Source organism: Cynara cardunculus (genome assembly GCF_001531365.2).
Source record: "Cynara cardunculus var. scolymus isolate 2C chromosome LG 4, CcrdV1, whole genome shotgun sequence".
In the NCBI taxonomy this organism is placed as follows: Eukaryota; Viridiplantae; Streptophyta; class Magnoliopsida; order Asterales; family Asteraceae; genus Cynara; species Cynara cardunculus.
Window position 1 is genome coordinate 15,513,719 of NC_037531.1, and position 18,918 is coordinate 15,532,636.

General features: G+C 34.3%; 1 protein-coding gene across 1 annotated transcript; it reads left to right on the forward strand.

Annotated features, from left to right (window-relative positions):
• The first annotated feature begins 6,992 nt into the window (after positions 1-6,992).
• LOC112511020 (metal transporter Nramp2-like) lies at positions 6,993-12,528 on the forward strand. The gene is made up of 4 exons (XM_025116379.1): positions 6,993-7,653; positions 8,545-8,681; positions 8,763-9,415; positions 11,936-12,528. The coding sequence occupies exons 1-4, from the start codon at positions 7,031-7,033 to the stop codon at positions 12,158-12,160; spliced, it is 1,638 nt and encodes a 545-aa protein (XP_024972147.1). The 5' UTR covers positions 6,993-7,030; the 3' UTR covers positions 12,161-12,528.
• Positions 12,529-18,918: the final 6,390 nt, after the last annotated feature.

The following is an 18,918-nucleotide window of genomic DNA, read 5'->3' on the forward strand; positions in this document are numbered from 1 at the left end:
TATGAATGTTCATTGGGGTTTTTTCCGGATTTTTTTTTTCCACTATTTTACCACTTTAACTAGTTGTACAAGTCATAAGAATGTATCCAACATGTTTTATAAAAGTTCAAAAAGTTATTTAACATGTTTTGGATTGTTCAATGACTTATTTGTTCCAAAAATTGTCCAATGAGTTACTTAACATTTTTTGGAATGTCCAAGGACTTATTTGTTCCAAAAATTGTCCAATGACTTATTTAACATATTTTGGAATGTCCAAGGAATTATTTGTTCCAAAAAATTGTCTAAGGACTTATTTAACATGTTTTGGAATGTCCAAAAACTTATTTGTTCCAAAAAAAAGTCCAAAGACTTAATCATTCCAAACAAGAAAGTCCATTGGTTTTTATTGTACTTTTCCCTTACTTAAACGAGCAACATAAAAAAGAGAAATGGCCTAAATGCCCCTCACTAAAAGGATGGGAGTTAACAACGTTAGTGACAAGGAACAAAACATTATAAAATGCAAATTTTAGGGGCTATTTTAGAATTAAAATAACTTTTGAGAATCAAAATCCAAGACAAACATACAACAATGGGGACCAAATCCATAACTTACTCTATTATCTATTAATACATTTATTTTAAAGTCAATTTCAGTTTTAGCCCCTAATATATGTCAATTTCAACATGTGTAATCCACAAACTTTATGGACTTGGATTTGGTCCCTCACGTTTGTCAATTCTCAATAGTTTTGGTCCCTCAATCTAAAGGTCGTTAATTTTTTCGTTAAGTCAAGTTAGATAAAGGGTATTTTAGTCATCTTACCTATCACCAGCCACCTTTGTTATCTCCGACTGTTACCATATCTCTTGTCATCACAAAACACAACACACAAACACATACCTATCAATCAAATCCAAATCCAAATCCAAGTTCAAGTTCCCAAATCAAAATCACAATCAAATCCAAAACCAAAACCCCAAAATCAAAATCAAACCCAAATCCAGAACACATAAATTAAAATCAAACCCTAACCTTAATCACAAAAACTCAAATAAAAATCATACCCAAATAGGAGAAGTTGATTACCATCTCAGAGGCTAAATCAATATCTACCGTAAAGAAATCGAATTTCATATCTAGTTCTATTATGAAATTGAATTTCACTGTGGAACCCTAGTCGCAGCCCCCACTGAGATCCATTTTCAATTCCATGGTGGCGATGGTGGAGCGAACACATAAATTGATGGGGAATAGGGGGCTTTGACATATTTAGGGTCGACGGTTGAGTAGAGACGAAAGAATGGGGTAAGAAATCATAAGAGGTTGAGGAAGGCTTTTGGTGATGAAGGGAAGGGCTTTCCCGGTGCTCATAGGGACGAAACCCAAACATCTCCCGCAATAGCTAATACCGACTAGCTTCTTGGTTCCCTGTGGCGATTACCATCGATTCAGCAAGGAAAGAAAGGCGGTGGTTGGGTGGTGCAATGGTAGATCACCGTAAAAACATGGATGGAGATGGCGTCATGAATCAAAAAGAAAGGGAGGACGGGGTTAATGGTTTGTATATGGTAAATTGACCATAATGTCGCTCATATAAATGAATTTAAGGGAAAAAGGGACCAAAACCATTGTGAAACGACAAATGTGAAGGACCATATCCGAGTTTTCGAAGTGTAAGAACAATATCCATTAAAATTGACAAATATTAAGGACAAAAAATGAAGTTTACTCTTTAGTTTAACAAATTTTAATCAATCAAAATAATATTTTTCTTAAAATTATTACAACCAAACAGTGGATAAATGCTTTCAAAAGAGGGAAAAGTTTATTCGGTATTGATCGTGACAATGCCCAAGCAAATCAAAATGGACTCTGGGACAGCCACTAATTAGTCCGTGCACCATTTGTTATGTACGTGCACGATACATACATATATAGTCTATATATACACACACACCGATATTTATTTGGATAAAAAGTTTATTATCGACAATCCCAATCCGTCTCATACGGAATCCGCCTTCAAAGACAACAATATGAGAGCATTTTTCTCTCTCATTAAATGGTTGAGGCTAGCGGGAGTTCCAGTATCGAATCAGAACCTGTCTTGTATTTGGGCATCAGGGCCTTTAAGGGTCTTGGCCCCTGGGCTCTTTTTTTAGATAGAGTGAAACATCTTCAGTCCATGAAGATTTTAAGTATAAATTTTCTTTGAATCCCTTCACTATTATTGATCAGTTTATTTGTGTTCCATCTCTGCTTAATTTAATAAATTGGAAATAATACAACAATAAATATAGATATTTATAAGAGATTCTTTGTTTGTGAGGATTCATGTGTGCATGCTTGAAACTAAAGCTACAGTGACCATCACTTTTCTTCACAGCCATTCGCAAATAAAGCTTGCTCCATATTCTTTATTAATTTAAAAGAATATAATAATAATTATTTTTCTTTCTAAGAAAACAAAAAATTTGAAATCATTATTGCATACATACTCAGTCTTTTTTAAAGATACTGTGGATTTTTCTGACTGTTATTTAAGATTCAGTAAAATTAATCGAGAATTTAAAGTACGTAGAAATTGATACGGACATTTATGATTAACCAAAAACCGTTATTATATTAAAGTTTTCTCCGTCTGATACATCGTTTATGACCATACAGAGTCTTTATCATTTAAAATGGAATAAGTCAAGTTGGATGACAACACTTCCTTTTTACAATTATTTCTAATTTATAAATAATTAATATATTAAATATTATTATAAATATTATATTATTAAGATTATAATTTAGCTTTTTAAATAACACGATTTAAGAAATTGATTAAAATTTATGCAAGTTATTACTAAGTTTTTGTTAAGTATCAATTAATTACAAAGAATTTAAATATTAAACAAATTTGTATTATCAATTATTAGTCCTACACATGTACAAAATAAATATATAGAGACAAGGTGCAAGTTAAATATATTATAAAGTATTTTACAAAAATTATTAAAAATCATTTTTTATGTATAAAATATTGTTTATTGATGCATATATTACTTAAAATTCAAGATTACGCGTAGATTATGTGTAAATGCAACTTATTAAAGCTTCATGTTTGAATTCGTGTAAATAATTATAGATAAACATAATAAAATACAAGATAAATATCTCATTTTAAATATAAAAAATCTAAAATATAAGGATAATCATTGAGTTATAAAATAATACTTAATTATTATATTTATAAAAAAATTATATTATTAAACCAAAATTAAATTAATTCGTTAATAAACTTAAATTAAAATATAATAAAAAATTGAATTAAAGAAACTACACAATAAAGATAACTTTTAACTAGTTAATGTAATACTAATACCATATATTTTTGTAAATTTTTATGATATCTTTAAATTTATATTTTATTTAAAAATAAAAACATTGTCGTTTTTTTCAAACACATAGAATCGAGATGTATCTCGTTGCTTTACGCGAGTACCCTTCTAGTATTTTATAAGAGGCTGTTTGTTTGGGTCTGAATGGTACCATTCAGATCCTACATCTCAATCGGTCAGAGGTTATGTTTGACAAAAAATTAACATGCTCTGAATCATTCCACATACACACTGAGGGCTGTTCGGTTCGTTTTCTATCAAGACCTATATGGATAAAGTTGTCTATAATTATAAAGTTGTCTGCATGATAACAGATAAATTATTGTTCGGTTGTTGTGTTGAATAAACTGTTTGAGTAATATAAATGACCATTTTACCCCTTCCATTTTTTAGCTTTTTTCATTAACAAAAAGAATCAATTTCTTGTTCATTTCCCAAGTTCCCAATCATATTTCTTCTTCCTATGAACATACACGATAACAAAAGAAAAACAACGAACAAAGCCCATAAACATCAAAATTAATAAACAAAAGCACCAATAATAAATACAATACTCATCTGTTGATTCATACAAAACCCAAAATGATGAGGAAGCACAGAAGAAAGAAAGAAAAAGGATCTATTGATGAGATCCAAAACCTCTGTGTTAAGTCTTCAATATCAAACTTCCATGGTCACTATACCAGATCTGTTGAGGGATATTTCTTCAGGCGTGGGTTTCTTTGACAATAAGGTTGGAAGATCAACACATAGCGAGGGCTGGAAGCAAGACCCGGAGGAGTAGGGATGGTGATTTACCCCGACCTGGTGGGGAACCCGATTCATCCGACCCGAACGGGGACGGGGATTCCCCGCTAAAACGGGTCCCAAGGCCGGGGCCGGGATCCCCGATAGACTCAAACCGGGGACGGGAGATGTTACTCAAACCGGGGTCAGGATCCCGGTAGAATCAAACTAAATGATACTATTTTATGGGGTTTGACCGGGGATTGCTAGAGATTTGCCCCGGGACGGGATGATAATCCCCGTACCCACCGGGCTCGGGGATTACAAAACCCGCCCCATCCCTGCCACATTGCCATGCCTACGGAGGAGGCGTCTAGTTGGGACTTGGGAGGGACGTTGATGGGAAGCCTGGAAGGAGTATCGATGGGAAAGGAACCGTGTATAGGAGTTTAATGTGATTAGTTGGGGAGGGAGGTAGTTGGGGAAAATTAATGCAATTTAATAGCCGAGTGTATAGAAGAAGGGTCTTCAAACGGAGCGATTCAGCCATGGGCTAACCGAATAAGCCTATACCGAACCGCTAGATATAGCTGAGCAAATAAGCCATATAACTTATACAACCCATTAATACACAACCGAACAGCCCATTAACGGCTCACCATCTAACAGCCTGCGATATTATTCAAAAGCCCCTTTCCCCCCTTGCCCTTGCTTCTATCGTCTACTGATGCAGGTCTCGTCTTCTCGATCTCATCTATTGCAATTGTTCACTTCTGGTCCATCTCTGTTATCCTCGTTATTGTTGGCTCTCGCATTTCCCATCAATCTTGTTGGTATGTGAATCACTCAAACTAATTCTAGGTTTGAAACAATGATTCATGTGATTTACGTGGTGTTTTGTAACAATAATTTGTGTTTGGGTATGAATTCCTTTGGGGGTTTTTGAAGTAAGCAATTCCTTTCTAACATCTCTCCATCTTGGTTTATGATTACCCCCCACTTTGGTCCTATCTTCGTTTTTCACATCATCCCGCTGTGTTCATTCTTTTTCTTAAACACAAGTGTTTGATGAAAGTCCTCAATGAGAAAAAATTCAAGTAAAAGAATTGTTTGCAGATCACTATCTTCGTTTGTGATTATTTTTTTTATTAAAAAACCTGGATATCCAATTCGCTGTGCGAGCCGACTAACCTCAGAACGACCGCCTGCTTTGCAATTTTTCTATTTACCACAATGGCTGTCTCGATGTCTACCGGAGCTCGGATCCGACTCTTAATTGAGACAGGAGATCCAAGACTTGAAGTAGGAGTCACTTCTGTTCCCTTATACATATACGGATCATGTCATAAAAAAAAACTTGTCAAACAGTTATTTTTCATTTTGCACTAAATCATAAAGAATTTGTTAATCATACCGACCATTTAATCATTTTACGTCAAGTCATTCAAAATTTGTCAAACATCCCCTAAGATGGCATAAATGAGGTGCATAAAGTTCTTCTCGATACCTTTCACCTTTTCTTTCATCACGTGAATTATAACTAATTCGGTTTTATCTACTTCTATCCACATGCGATAAGAAAGAAACATGTGTACTTAACCAATATACAGACAGAGGTTTCGTTTTTATCTTAATTACTGTTTTAAGTGTTGCTTTATATGTATGTGTGTGTGTGCACAAGCATAGTTTTACCATTCTGTGGCTTTTTTTAGAGAGAGAATAAGGGGTTTCACTTATTTTAGTATATAAGAGAACATTACGTATGTGTGGTTCTGACTAGTCGTTGAATACTATTTTTTTTTATAAATATGTTAAAATTTTAGGTTGTAGAAATTAACATATAATCAACCAATAAATTTTATGCGAGTCGACTAATCCCAGGGCGACCATTTGTTTTGCAGATAGTTCGGAGTCACCCGTATTTGAACCTCCATAGCCACAAGGAGATTTTTAATCCTTATTGGATTTGAACTTGAGACCTTCAGGTACTTTTGATCTTTGGAGCATTATTTTCCAAGATCTTAATTATTTTAAATGTAAGAGTAAATTGCGGGTTTGGTCCATGTGGTTTGTGACTTCTTATTGATTTGTTTTTTTATCTTTATTTATTAGATGATAAGTTTCTACTGTGTAATTTATATTGGATATGGTCTCTCATACCAACGATCATTCAATATGTCTGTTAAATACGAGAGTAAATAGGTCATTTTACCTTTTTCAATTTTACAATTTTTTTAACCAACTATATCTTTTCTTTTTTGAATATTCATCTTTCCAGACTATTCCTCAACTATAATATCAAAAGGACTAAGAATATTTAACAACATAAAAAAACACTTGCCATTCGTTGATTATTAGCGGCATCCCGAAAGCATCCGATCGAAATAGGCTTTCAAATTAAGCTCCGAATTAGTGCCACTTCTTTCTTGCTTGATTGGGGGCTTCCATTCACCAACACAGACTAAAACTGCTCTCTGAATCGTGCTGCAAATTCAAACAAAAACCAATATAAAATCAAGAAAATCATCATTGCTATAAATAACTATGAGTACCATTAGATTAACGATGCGATTAAAATTACTATTTCATACTTACACTTAACAGAAAAACATAAACGACGTTAATATGAGGGACAAAATCCAATACAAATTACTTAAGTAAAGGTTTTATTATGAAATAAATAAAAATAAAGGACCAAACCCTTAATAAATCACAAACCAAAGGACCAAATCCGTAATTTACTCTAAATATAATTAATTTTAATCAAATAAATTATAACACATTTTATTTAGACATATATACCCCTATGTAGTGTGTATATACATACAATAAATATATATATAAGAACTCTATTTCCTTGTTTAAGAAGAATAAAGGTCTTATCTTTCAGGCGCCGGACGTCAACTATTTCTCGCCGGCGGCCGATCTTACGATGATGCACGAGTCTCCTCACGACCAACACAATACAGAATCAAAATCTGAAGGAGACGAAGAAGATCACCATCTCCTGCTGATATCCCAATCTCCCCTCCCCTTATCCACCGACAACAATCCTAAAGATAATTACGTCTCCGACGAGGAAGAGGTTGCCTATGAATCTCATGATAAAATTGTAATCGACGGATTAGATTCAGATTCCGATAATACTGATTTCAACTCCACGCCACCCTTCTCGTGGAAGAAGCTATGGTTATTTACGGGGCCAGGGTTTCTAATGAGCATAGCGTTTCTAGATCCGGGAAACCTAGAAGGGGATCTTCAGGCTGGTGCCATTGCTGGCTATTCTCTATTGTGGTTGTTGATGTGGGCGACGGGTATGGGTCTCCTGATCCAGCTGTTGTCCGCTCGGGTTGGGGTGGCTACCGGCCGGCACTTATCGGAGCTATGTAGAGAGGAATACCCTAGGTGGGCTGGATTGCTGTTGTGGTTCATGGCTGAGATAGCGTTGATTGGAGCTGACATTCAAGAAGTGATTGGCAGTGCCATTGCTATACAGATTCTTAGCAATGGGATTCTTCCTCTTTGGGCTGGGGTCGTGATCACTGCTTCTGATTGGTTAGTTTTCTCTTTCCAATTCGATAAATTTTAGCTAATGACTGCTGTTTCTTTTGATGAGAAAGCTGTTGGACCTTTTGACTGAGAAAAGCTGTTAGAATTGCTTGAAGTTAAAGAGATTTATTGTGACCCTTTTGATTAGAGTCATGGGGTTCGTTTTTCAACATCTGATCTGATGAATGCATTGCATTTCACAGGAATCTTGATGGCTAAATACATAAATGACAATTCTTGCATACTGAAATTTCGATACTTAAAAGCTTTCTATGTCCATCTAGTCACCGCGATTCATGAGGTTTTGACCGGTACAACAAGCTGATTCCATAAGGAAAACTCTGAACTTTTTTGTCATTTGACTAAAACCTTGAAAGAAAGAAATACAAATTCATGCTGGAACAGAACATTGCTATAACCAATATGACTGGAGAGAATTTTGAAAATTTGGCTATGCACACATAGAATGAGATCCCACATGGTTGGAAATGGAAGAAAAAGAAGACACTGGCATGCAAAAACTCTACAAAAGCATGATTGGAGAAGAACAGAACAAAGAAGAAAGCAATTAAAATTCTGAAAACAACACTAAAATTGCGCACATGGGTAAGAACGGTAAGATTTAGCAACAATGGGATATATATATATATATATATATACACACACACATACATATACTTATCCCAGACTAGTTGGAGTAGATTAAACATGGAACCTGATAAAAACTTTGAAGATTTGAACCCCGATAGACTTGTGTAATGAACAGAGGAAATACAATGATTATGATGCATATGCTGCCATAGTTACGACTCCGCATTTTCTAATCTGTTTATTATAATCTGCCTGGTTGATTCTTTATTTTAACTATTGTTAATTTTCTATCATCTTTGTGAACAGTTTCATGTTTTTACTTCTTGAGAACTATGGAGTGAGGAATTTGGAAGCTGTTTTTGCAGTTCTCATCTCAACTATGGGACTATCATTTGCATGGATGTTTGCTGATGCACAACCTAGTGGAAAAGAACTTCTAATAGGTTGGAATTCCGTGATGTTTGCAACCCTTCTTTTCTTTTGTAGCATAATTGTCACTTATCTTGATTTACTTGTAACGGCAGGTCTTTTGGTTCCAAAGCTCAGCTCAAGAACAATTAGGCAAGCTGTTGGAGTAGTAGGGTGCGTTATAATGCCCCACAATGTATTCTTACATTCTGCTTTGGTGCAATCGAGGAAAATTGATCCAAACAAGAAAGGCAGGGTCCAAGAAGCAATTAATTACTACACAATCGAGTCTTCGATTGCCCTTTTTGTTTCTTTTATGATCAATTTATTTGTGACTACCGTCTTTGCTAAGGGATTTTATGGTACCAAGCAAGCCGATAGTATAGGCCTTGTAAATGCTGGGCAGTATCTTGAACAGAAGTACGGTGGCGGATTTATGCCGGTTCTGTATATCTGGGGTATTGGCTTATTGGCAGCTGGTCAAAGTAGCACCATCACGGGTACTTACGCTGGTCAGTTTATCATGGGAGGCTTCCTTAACCTTCGTCTAAAAAAATGGCTGAGGGCATTGATAACTAGAAGTTGTGCAATTGTGCCGACCATGATTGTAGCTCTTGTATTTAACAAATCGGAAGCTTCATTGGATGTATTAAATGAATGGCTTAATGTTCTTCAGTCCATCCAGATCCCGTTTGCACTTATCCCACTTTTAACCTTGGTGTCGAAAGAGGAAGTTATGGGGGTCTTCAAAATTGGACCTACTCTAGAGGTATGTCACTTTTTGAACTGTTACATTTTGTATACAATTGTTGATGATATGAAAGGGTCTTATTCTGATTAGGTAGAATTTACGTACTAGATCAATGCATATGCTGAACCAATCTAGGGTCTATTTGATCAGATCTCCTGCTAATTGGTCAATGCAGGGAGATTTGATCCTCTGAGATCCCAGTTATGGATTTGGGATTTCTTACCATTTCACTTAACTTCCATAATTAGAAGTTCTTACCCATATAACCTTAGATCACTAATCAGTAATTGGCAGTCTGATGCTCTTGTAATTAGGGAAATTGTCCAAAATAGTCATTTTTGACACCTAAATTCACTTGATAGCTGTTTTTCCACATGATTGACCGAAGTAGCCAAGATTTTGCAAGTACTCCTTTAGCAACTTGCAATTTGTGAAGTCTACTTTTATGAATATAATATTCATAAAAGTAGCAATTTTGCAAGTTGTTAAATGATGATGTGGAAGTGCCACTTACGCGACTTGCTAAAGTGTTACTTGCCATGTCAACATTTCATATGTAGCACTTTAGCTTGCAAAAATGTTACTTTAAGGATATTACATTCATAAAAAGTAGATTCTTCAAGTTGCTAAAGTCTATGCTGTTATAGCGGTGAAAATACAAAATTGCGGTCAGGACCGGTATTTGAAATAGCGGCTATAATGGTGGTATAGCGGTCCAAAAATAGCAATTCATATAATATTTCTTAAATTATAATTAATATATATATATATATATATATATATGTATGCATACATAAACATATCATATGCATTAATTAAATATATAGTTTCAACATCAAAATATCAACTTCAACAAGTTTCACAACACAAAATAGGAAAAATGTTCATAAACGAGTTGATTGCAAGCAATAGGTTCAGCATCCGAGTCAACGTAGTTCTAAAGAGGCCCAAGCTAAAATACCGGAATATCGGTCCGCAATATCACCTGAAATATCGGTCAATTGTGCTCCTAATATCGGAAACGTAATTTTCACAGCAATTTTATCTTAGTTCGCAATCCGCTATTGCCGTGCAATAGCGCCGCAATTAACAACATAGGCTAAAGTGCTACCTGTGAAATCTTGGCTATTAAGGTCAGTTGAGGAGAAAAGCGGCTATAAATTGAATTGGAGGGTCCATAATGAGTATTTTGGACAATATTCACTTGTAATTATCTTTATTATAGTAATCTATATGATATAGGGGGTAGTAGACTAGCAGTTATTAAGCATACCTCTCAAGATGGATAGTGCCAACATGAAGGATCTACTCTGCAGGCATGGGGGGATTCTGCATAAAGAGGTCTCTTCCACAACCACTAATTATCTTAGGGGATAAAACCATCTTCCAGCAAACACATATTACCTTGCCAGCTTTGCACTTGATGTTACCGATTCACAAATTTTTGTATGAAGGGTGCACTTGTTACCATATCGTGGTTAATTAATTAAATTCAACAAATGTGAAGAAATAAGTTTCACAATTAAGCCAAGAAGAAGATAAAGATAGGTAGGCAAATAGTTTTGGTGACAACAACAAAATCCTTAAATATTTTTGTTTTGATATGCCTCTATCCTATTATATCATTGGGGTTGGGCCCAAGGGAAGACCACTAGAAAAAAATCAAAAACTGAGGAACACCTTAATAACCGTTCATTTGTCCAGTTCTGCACATGTGCATAAAAGTAATTGAAAATGTTTCCTAGTTTCTATGCACGTGTGCATTTTATGCATATGTGCATACCAGACAACTTACTTTTATGTGTGCATACCAGATAAATGAATGGTTATTAGGGTGTTACTCAGTTTTTTTTTGTGGTTTTTCCTAGAACCTGAGTCTATGTCACTATACGTACATGTATGGAAATATAAAATAATCCTTCATTCCTAATTTCTTCTTTCCCCTTTTGGAAAGTGTCTTGTGTATAACCAATCACATTACTTATAAGTGTGTGTGTATCTCATTCGAGGAAGTGTTTTAAGGTGTGTCTAGCATATAATTGACTCCTTTCAGAAGTCTCCTTTTAGTAGGACACGTTAGTTTGCAAAATGTTGGCCCTCTTAAACTGTGTGCCAAATCAAATGCTTTATTTTTTTAGGACAGAGGGACTAGAATTTAACATGCTTATGCTTTGACCGAGGAAAGTTCAGTTAGGAACCCGGGAATCACCCACAACGCATCACCTGTCCCTCTTCGGAATAAACATTCATCATGAATAACACATCCATATTTCTGATGAATATGTCATGTGTCGCGCTGTGGGCGGTTCCCTGGTTTCTTACGGAACCTGCCCCTGCTTTGACTCTTCCATTTGTCCCTATATATGGGATCTATGCAAAGAGAAATTAACAAAAAAACAATAGTTCATTCGTATTGTTGGAGTTCATCATCATCTATATATGTTGGAACCTTCCCTTTCTCTATAAGAACCCTATTGAAAGAGTGTTTTGTTGGGATTACACCTTTTTTTCATTCTGGATGCTTTTTGTTGATTTCAGAGAATTGCGTGGAGTGTGGCTGCACTAGTGATGGTGATCAACGGGTACCTACTGCTTGATTTCTTCGTGGCTGAGGTGAACGGATTTTTGTTTGGCGCTTTGGCTGTAACCAGCACTTCTGCATACGTGGTATTTATATTATATCTCATATCTCATGGAGATTGCCTACCATCTACATGGTTTAGCCACATAGTCAATAAAGGGTATTCCTATATTGGAAAATGAATCATTCATCAATCTTGTTGTCCAAATCGAAGATTGGCTGTTGGTATAGTGTTTTAAAGCCATTTTTCGACCACAATCTCCATGAACTTCAAACTGAACGTTAAACATCATTGTTCACGGAGAAGAAGCGATTGAAGTTCTACACACAGATATATGAAGATGGTATTCACTGTTATAGGTTTAACCGTTGACCAAGCAAGCAAGCATTGAGTGCCCCCATTTGAAAAGGTTCGTTATATTATATATTTTTTTCGTGTAGGAAGATATCGTGAAACCTTGTGTTTACACGTTTACTGTGAGTAGTTTTTTTTGGATTAGTGTACTCAAAACACTATAGAACACAAAGTAGATATCAAACATTTTGCATAGAAGATATGATTCTTTGGGGGTGGTGTCCATTCTTTTGTTGCAATGAGAATCTTTTGTTGTATGTATATGTATATATTTTTCGATTAACCTGAATATCCAACCCGCTATGCGAGTCGACTAATCCCAGGACGACCACCTGCTTTGCAGATAGCCTGGAGTCACCGCATTTGAACCTCCGTGGCCACAAGGGGATTTTTGTTTCTTCTTGGATTTGAACCTGGGACCTCCTGATACTTTTGATCTTTGGAGTCAAACTCAAACCAATCAGACACCACCCTTATGGTTATCTTTAGTTGTATATTATGGTTACAGAATACAAAATAGTGTGTGTTCTAGTCAACTAGGTGGTGTGTTTTGTTACGCATACAGGATTGGACAGCATTGGACTAAAGCGATGTAGGCAGGTGGATGATTTTAGGGTTTTAATTTAATACGAATAGTTTACTAATTTACCAATTTTAACGCATCTCCTGATTTTTGTTCCACTTATTTTGGTGGGACAAAAAACTCAGTCTCGTCCTATCCTAGTCTAATGTCGTGTCAAATAAGAGACAACAAACTTTTGTTGTGTTCTGTTCTGTTGTGTTTTATGTACCAATCGCAAACTGAAAGTCTACAAGTCTTTCTAGAGGCACCGGTGATTTCTAGACTAGTTTTATCTTCAACCCCATGGATTAGTCAAGGTGTGAGCAAATTGGCCTGACGTATAAAAAAAACCATTTGTCCTCGGTATACACCTCATACATATAGGTAACTTGCATTGATTAAGTAATAGTACTCGTATTAAAGAACCTCTCAAGTTCTCGTTTGGTTCAATTAAACGGACGTATTATTATGTGTTTGATGTAATTAAGAGAATTTTACTGTTATTTTTCAAAAAAAAAAAAAAAAAAAAGAATACTGACACTTTATAGATATAAAATACTTCGTAAAAAAAATCATGTAACCTTTTTATTTGATATGTTTTGTCATTGATGTAATTTATCCTAAACAAAAACAATCACCGTTTTATTAAATCTCCGACAATTTTTGCATCATTTCTCGAAGATAAAAAACCAAAATGTAAAACCTCAAAAAAATTATCTATATTAATATCAAATTAACTATTTAAAAGTTTTTTTTTATATAATTTATTTAATTCGTTTTTTATTATAATTTAATTTAGATCAAATAATGAAGTAATTTATTTTTGGCTTAACAATAAATTTTTTATAAAGATAATGAGTCTGTTAGAACTCGATAATTATCCTAATTATATTTTAAATTGTTTATATTTTAAAATGAGATGTTTATCCTACATTTGATTATGTTTATCCGCAGTTACACGAATTCAAACATGAAGCTTTAATAAGTTGTACTTATGCATAATTTACTTGTAATCTTGAATTTTAAGTAATATCCATCAATAAACAGTACTTCATGCATAAAAAATAGTTTTTAAGAATTTTTATCAAATGCTTTATAATATAGTATAGATAATAACGTATTCAATTTTATTGGTAGAAGCAATAAAAGATACGTTTTCCCGTTTCATAATAAAATTTTGAGAGTTGTTCCAAATTTGGAGGTTTTTTGATTGCCCCTTTAGGAAGTGTTTGAGATTGCTTATAAAAACAATTTATTGACTTATTACGGTGTGACACCGGTAATAAGCATTTTTGAGTGTTTGCATAAACAATTTATACCGGTGTCAAACCGATAATAAGAAGTTTTTAAATAAGTTAAATCATTCTGACTTATAATAAGTTGATAAGTGTTTTTGTAAAAAAACATAAGTTGTTTCAAATAAGTAATCCCAAACACCCTTTTAATTTCTCAATTTTATATAAACTTTTAAAAACTGATTGGAAAAACAAAACACAGAAACTCCAAAATCTTTATTTTTTTTGATTTCACAAAATCTGTTGAAGATCGTCTTATAAAGCTGAATAAAAAGCTTGGATGAGTTCTTTCAAAGCTCGATGTCATACACGAACGAGACAACAGTCGTTAGCCAAAATCCACAACATGGGAACACATACGGCACTGATCATATACTATGCAAATGTATATAAAAATGAACGCTATCTGCGTAAAAATAATTGAGTTTGGTATGATCACCTTAATTTGATTTATAAACTCGTAAAACCCGTACTCAACTTCACAACCTGGTTTCTCTTTTAATATTAAGCTCATTTTACAATGTGATCAAAAGATTTGGAGGTACAGGGACTCCAAAAACATCCCTGCTGATATAATTCAGATATAATCTATCGTTTAATAATGCAAGATTACAATCAATGAATAATATCGATCTCTCCAAAAACAATTAGGTACATAACCTTAAATGAGATTTTAACTGAATTCATAACCTTTTCATGCGTATAAAGCCAATTTTCTTGTATGTGTCACGAGGTCATGAATTTAATCAAATATTCACTTAAGGTCATATCCTTAAATCATTCTTCAAAAAATACTTTTACGGATATCAGTATTGTTCATAAGTAAGGCTTGTCTGAGTCCGAGTTGTTCACATGTCCGGGACCTCTCAGGCTTGGTCCAGACAGCTTCTCGTCTGCCTCAGGTGGGTCCGACTCATTAGATACCGGAGATGCAGCAACCTCAATTCCGGGAGCCATGGTGTTGGAACTTAATGAAACGAGGAGTAGAAGAAGAACGGTGTTGAGCTTTAGGGTCATTGACAAATTAATATTAATCGATTTTGTGTTTAAAAATGATACTGTAATCGAAACAACAATGAATGCATATGTAATTAAACGTGATTGAATGCAACGCCAACAAAATTCAAATAGCCCCGTTTCTTTAGTTAGACAATAACCTCACATTCCAACTTCTAATTTCATCCCGTCGTTTTCCACAAAGTTTGGGAAATAAACTTTCAAATCGATTTAAAACATATATAATTTTATTAGTTGTACGACAAAATGTGATTTATAGAACATTGAAAATGCCTAATTACATTATAATTCGAGAAGGAAAAAAAAACCGTTTTTCTTTTATTCTTTTGCTTTTGTAATGGTGTTTATGGAATGATTTATATGATATATAAATAATCAAGCATATTTTACATGGATATAACACAAAGTCATGTGTTTAGATAATTTACATCATTTTAACCCTAGAAAACTACATCCGACACGGTTAAGCTTTTGGAACGAGCGGGAATTCACTTGTGATATATACATGATCACAATATGTATACAAATGTAAAAAGATTCTAACTCCGTTCAACTTCTAACTTATCTTGAAACTTGAATATATCTGATTAAAAGCCAGAGGTGGATTCATAAATTATTGGGCGTGGTATCACGAAATAAATGCTATAAGATATCAATATTTTTCCGAAGTTTTGTTTCATAATTTTCATATAAATCTTTAAAGTTTTATTACTTATGATTTTATCTGGAAAAACTTTATGGTTAGACATTTAAGGGCTTAAAGTTATACTTAGCCCCATATTCAACCATACCCTTAAGGGTAGGTCTGCTCGTGTTAAAAGCAGACCATGCAAATAAACTAAAACGAGTTATAAATAATACATATATCCAAAAACATATGTAGTTTCTGAAAGAACAACCCTTTGATCCATATCTCACCCTTCGTTACCCTTCGTTATGTCTTGGGGCCAGGGCTCACCACCTCGGGATGACGATGTATGGCTTTCTTAGGGATAATGATCTCTCTACCTTCCATATTTTCTTCCTCCCCCACTCCACTTGGTTGGGACCTCCAGATCCTGTATTGACCATGTCCCATTACCCTCGGTATCGGGTTAGACCTCATGTCCTCAGAACCAGTAATTTCGGTTAGATGTGAGCGAAAGTCGTGTTGTCCTTGCAACACTCGTGGCTTTGAACCCATCAACTCATAGGCAGAGACTCCATGGATGTCTTTGGTTGCATATCTAAAAGGCCTCCCCGCATTAGCAACTCTATTGAAACTTAAGGTGACGAGAAGCAAAAAAACAAGGGTCGTTGAAAAATTACGCCTTTTCACCATTAGAAATGAAAATTGTGTGAACTAAGGGATGTTTATTTGATTGTTGATGAAGATTGAGACAATTACAATTTGAAGAAAATATGTGGTGTATATATATATATGAATGAATGAAAGTATTCAAACACTTGGATGAATGGAAATTTGACTTCCACCTCCACCATTTGACTATTTTTGTACTCATTTATGAGGTGAAGAAAGTTTGGTGGATTACTTTACCAAAATTAATCAAAATCTTAAGTTTGTTTTTGAAGAAATTATATTACAACTTTAAATGTTTAAAACAAGAATTATTTTATTTAGGGGTGTTTAAAAAAAACCGTTGGACCGTTCAAACCGGTCGAACCAAGTCAAACTGGACCCTTTTTGGCGGTTTGAGCGGTCTAGCGGTTTGGTTTGGTTTGGTTTGGAAAATAGCAAAATCGGGCGGTTTGGTCTGGTTTGCGGTTTGGAACCTTTTTCGGGCGGTTTGGAACCTTTTTCGGGCGGTTTGGACCAAACTGACCGCCAAATATATATATATATATATATATATATATAGGGGAGCGATCAAATGCAAACCACTCAATTTGTACAAACCGTGCAAACCGCATTCAACCAATCATAATTTTTCATTTTGTTCATTTTTTTGTAATTATGAGAGGTTGATTAATCATTTTTATTGTGGAGGATGTTAATCATAGATATTATCATCCTCATAATTTTAATTTTAGAGAAATACATGAAACAGTTTCATTAATGTTAGAGAAATACATGAAACAGTTTCATTAAGTATTATATGAAACAATTTCACAATCATATATGAAACAACTTCATCAAAAAAAGTATTATATGAAACAATTTCACAAGATTAAACAATTTCATGAAAAATTTTCATAAGATTAAACAATGAAATCGACAGATGAAGGTGGTTTGCACGGTTTACACAAATGAGGGCGGTTTTCATATGATCACTCCTCTCTCTCTCTCTCTCTCTCTCTATATATATATATATATATATATATATAATTTAACTATTTATTTTAGTATTAGCAAGTCCAACTTTTTTAACTTATGGGATATAACTCAAATATATCACTAAACCCAACATAAAGCCTAACATCTAACATAAATCGAGATGGATATTTAATCTAAAGTTATAAATTATATATGTTTTTTAAGTTTAATACTTAAAGTCCATTAAAGGCCCAAACCGTCTTAACCGGTCAGACTAGACCGCCTTTTTATGGTCTGGTTTGACTGGTTTGGGCACTTGATGTCAAACCCGCTTGGTTTGAAAATTTTATAAACTGTCATTACAGTTTGGTTTGTAGTCTGAGGGATTAAACCGTCCAAATCAGACCGCGAATACCCTAATTTCATTTTTGAAGTCATTTTAATTCCAAATCCAATATATCATTTTTGTTTTTTTAGAGTAAATTACAAGTTTGGTCCCTGTGGTAGACCAAAATGTTGACTAGAGTCTCTAAATCGAAAAAGCTAGAGTATGGTCCTTGTGGTATGCATTTTGTTCTGGATTGGGTCCCTTGCTGTAACACCGTCATTTTGCCTTCTGTGACAACACTCACATGAGGGTCAATTTCATTATTTTTATGAAGGTAATCCTCTCCCCTTCCACGCTCCTCCCCATCCTTATCTTCTTAAAACCAGATTCTTCAAATTCCAACAACCTGTCTTTTCTTGACTGCTTTCTTTATACATCATGTTGCTCTTGATTAGAAGATTGTCCTTCTATTCGGCAGTGTTGGGATTGTACAATAAGACCCATATATCCCTTTGTTTATTAATCTTCGGATTGCACAAGAATAATGGTTTTGAAGCGAATGAGACATATTATCCCATGAATGAAGGGGATGCAAATTTGTCGTGTAAGAATGGAACCATAAGAAGTCGTCACTGTTGAGGAGTAATTGAAGGTGCATGTTGGAGTATATGAGACAAGAAGATTGTCGATGTGGATTGGGCTTGAATAACTGATTTTATGATTGATTGAGCAAGAGAGCAGAAAAATACGTATTAGGGTTTCAATTGGGTAATGCCTGAAGTAGGTTGATTTTTTTTATTTTGATTCGGTTTGGATCAATTTTTTCTCATGAAACAAAATTAAATAATTAAAGGAGCTAATTATTTAATTTTTAAAAAATGAGGGTAAACAACAAATGGACGAAAGTACCCCTCATGTAAAGCGTCCGGTCCATGGGCCTAATTAGAGATTGTTTTTAAATTGAGATAAGGCAACAAAAGAAAACAAAGTACACACAAATGGACAATATTCCTAATTGTTTGATTTAGAGACTCTAGTCATAACTTTTCCTATAGCATAAGGATCAAACATCTTTACTCTTTATATTTATATATATATATATATATATATATATATATATATATATATA

Excerpts from the sequence above, each read along its gene's own strand:
- LOC112511020 (XM_025116379.1), top strand. The coding sequence starts at position 7,031 with ATGATGCACGAGTCTCCTCACGACCAACACAATACAGAATCAAAATCT. Across the intron at positions 7,654-8,544 it reads GTGATCACTGCTTCTGATTG|TTTCATGTTTTTACTTCTTG; the intron begins GTTAGTTTTCTC and ends CTTTGTGAACAG. Across the intron at positions 9,416-11,935 it reads AAATTGGACCTACTCTAGAG|AGAATTGCGTGGAGTGTGGC; the intron begins GTATGTCACTTT and ends TGTTGATTTCAG.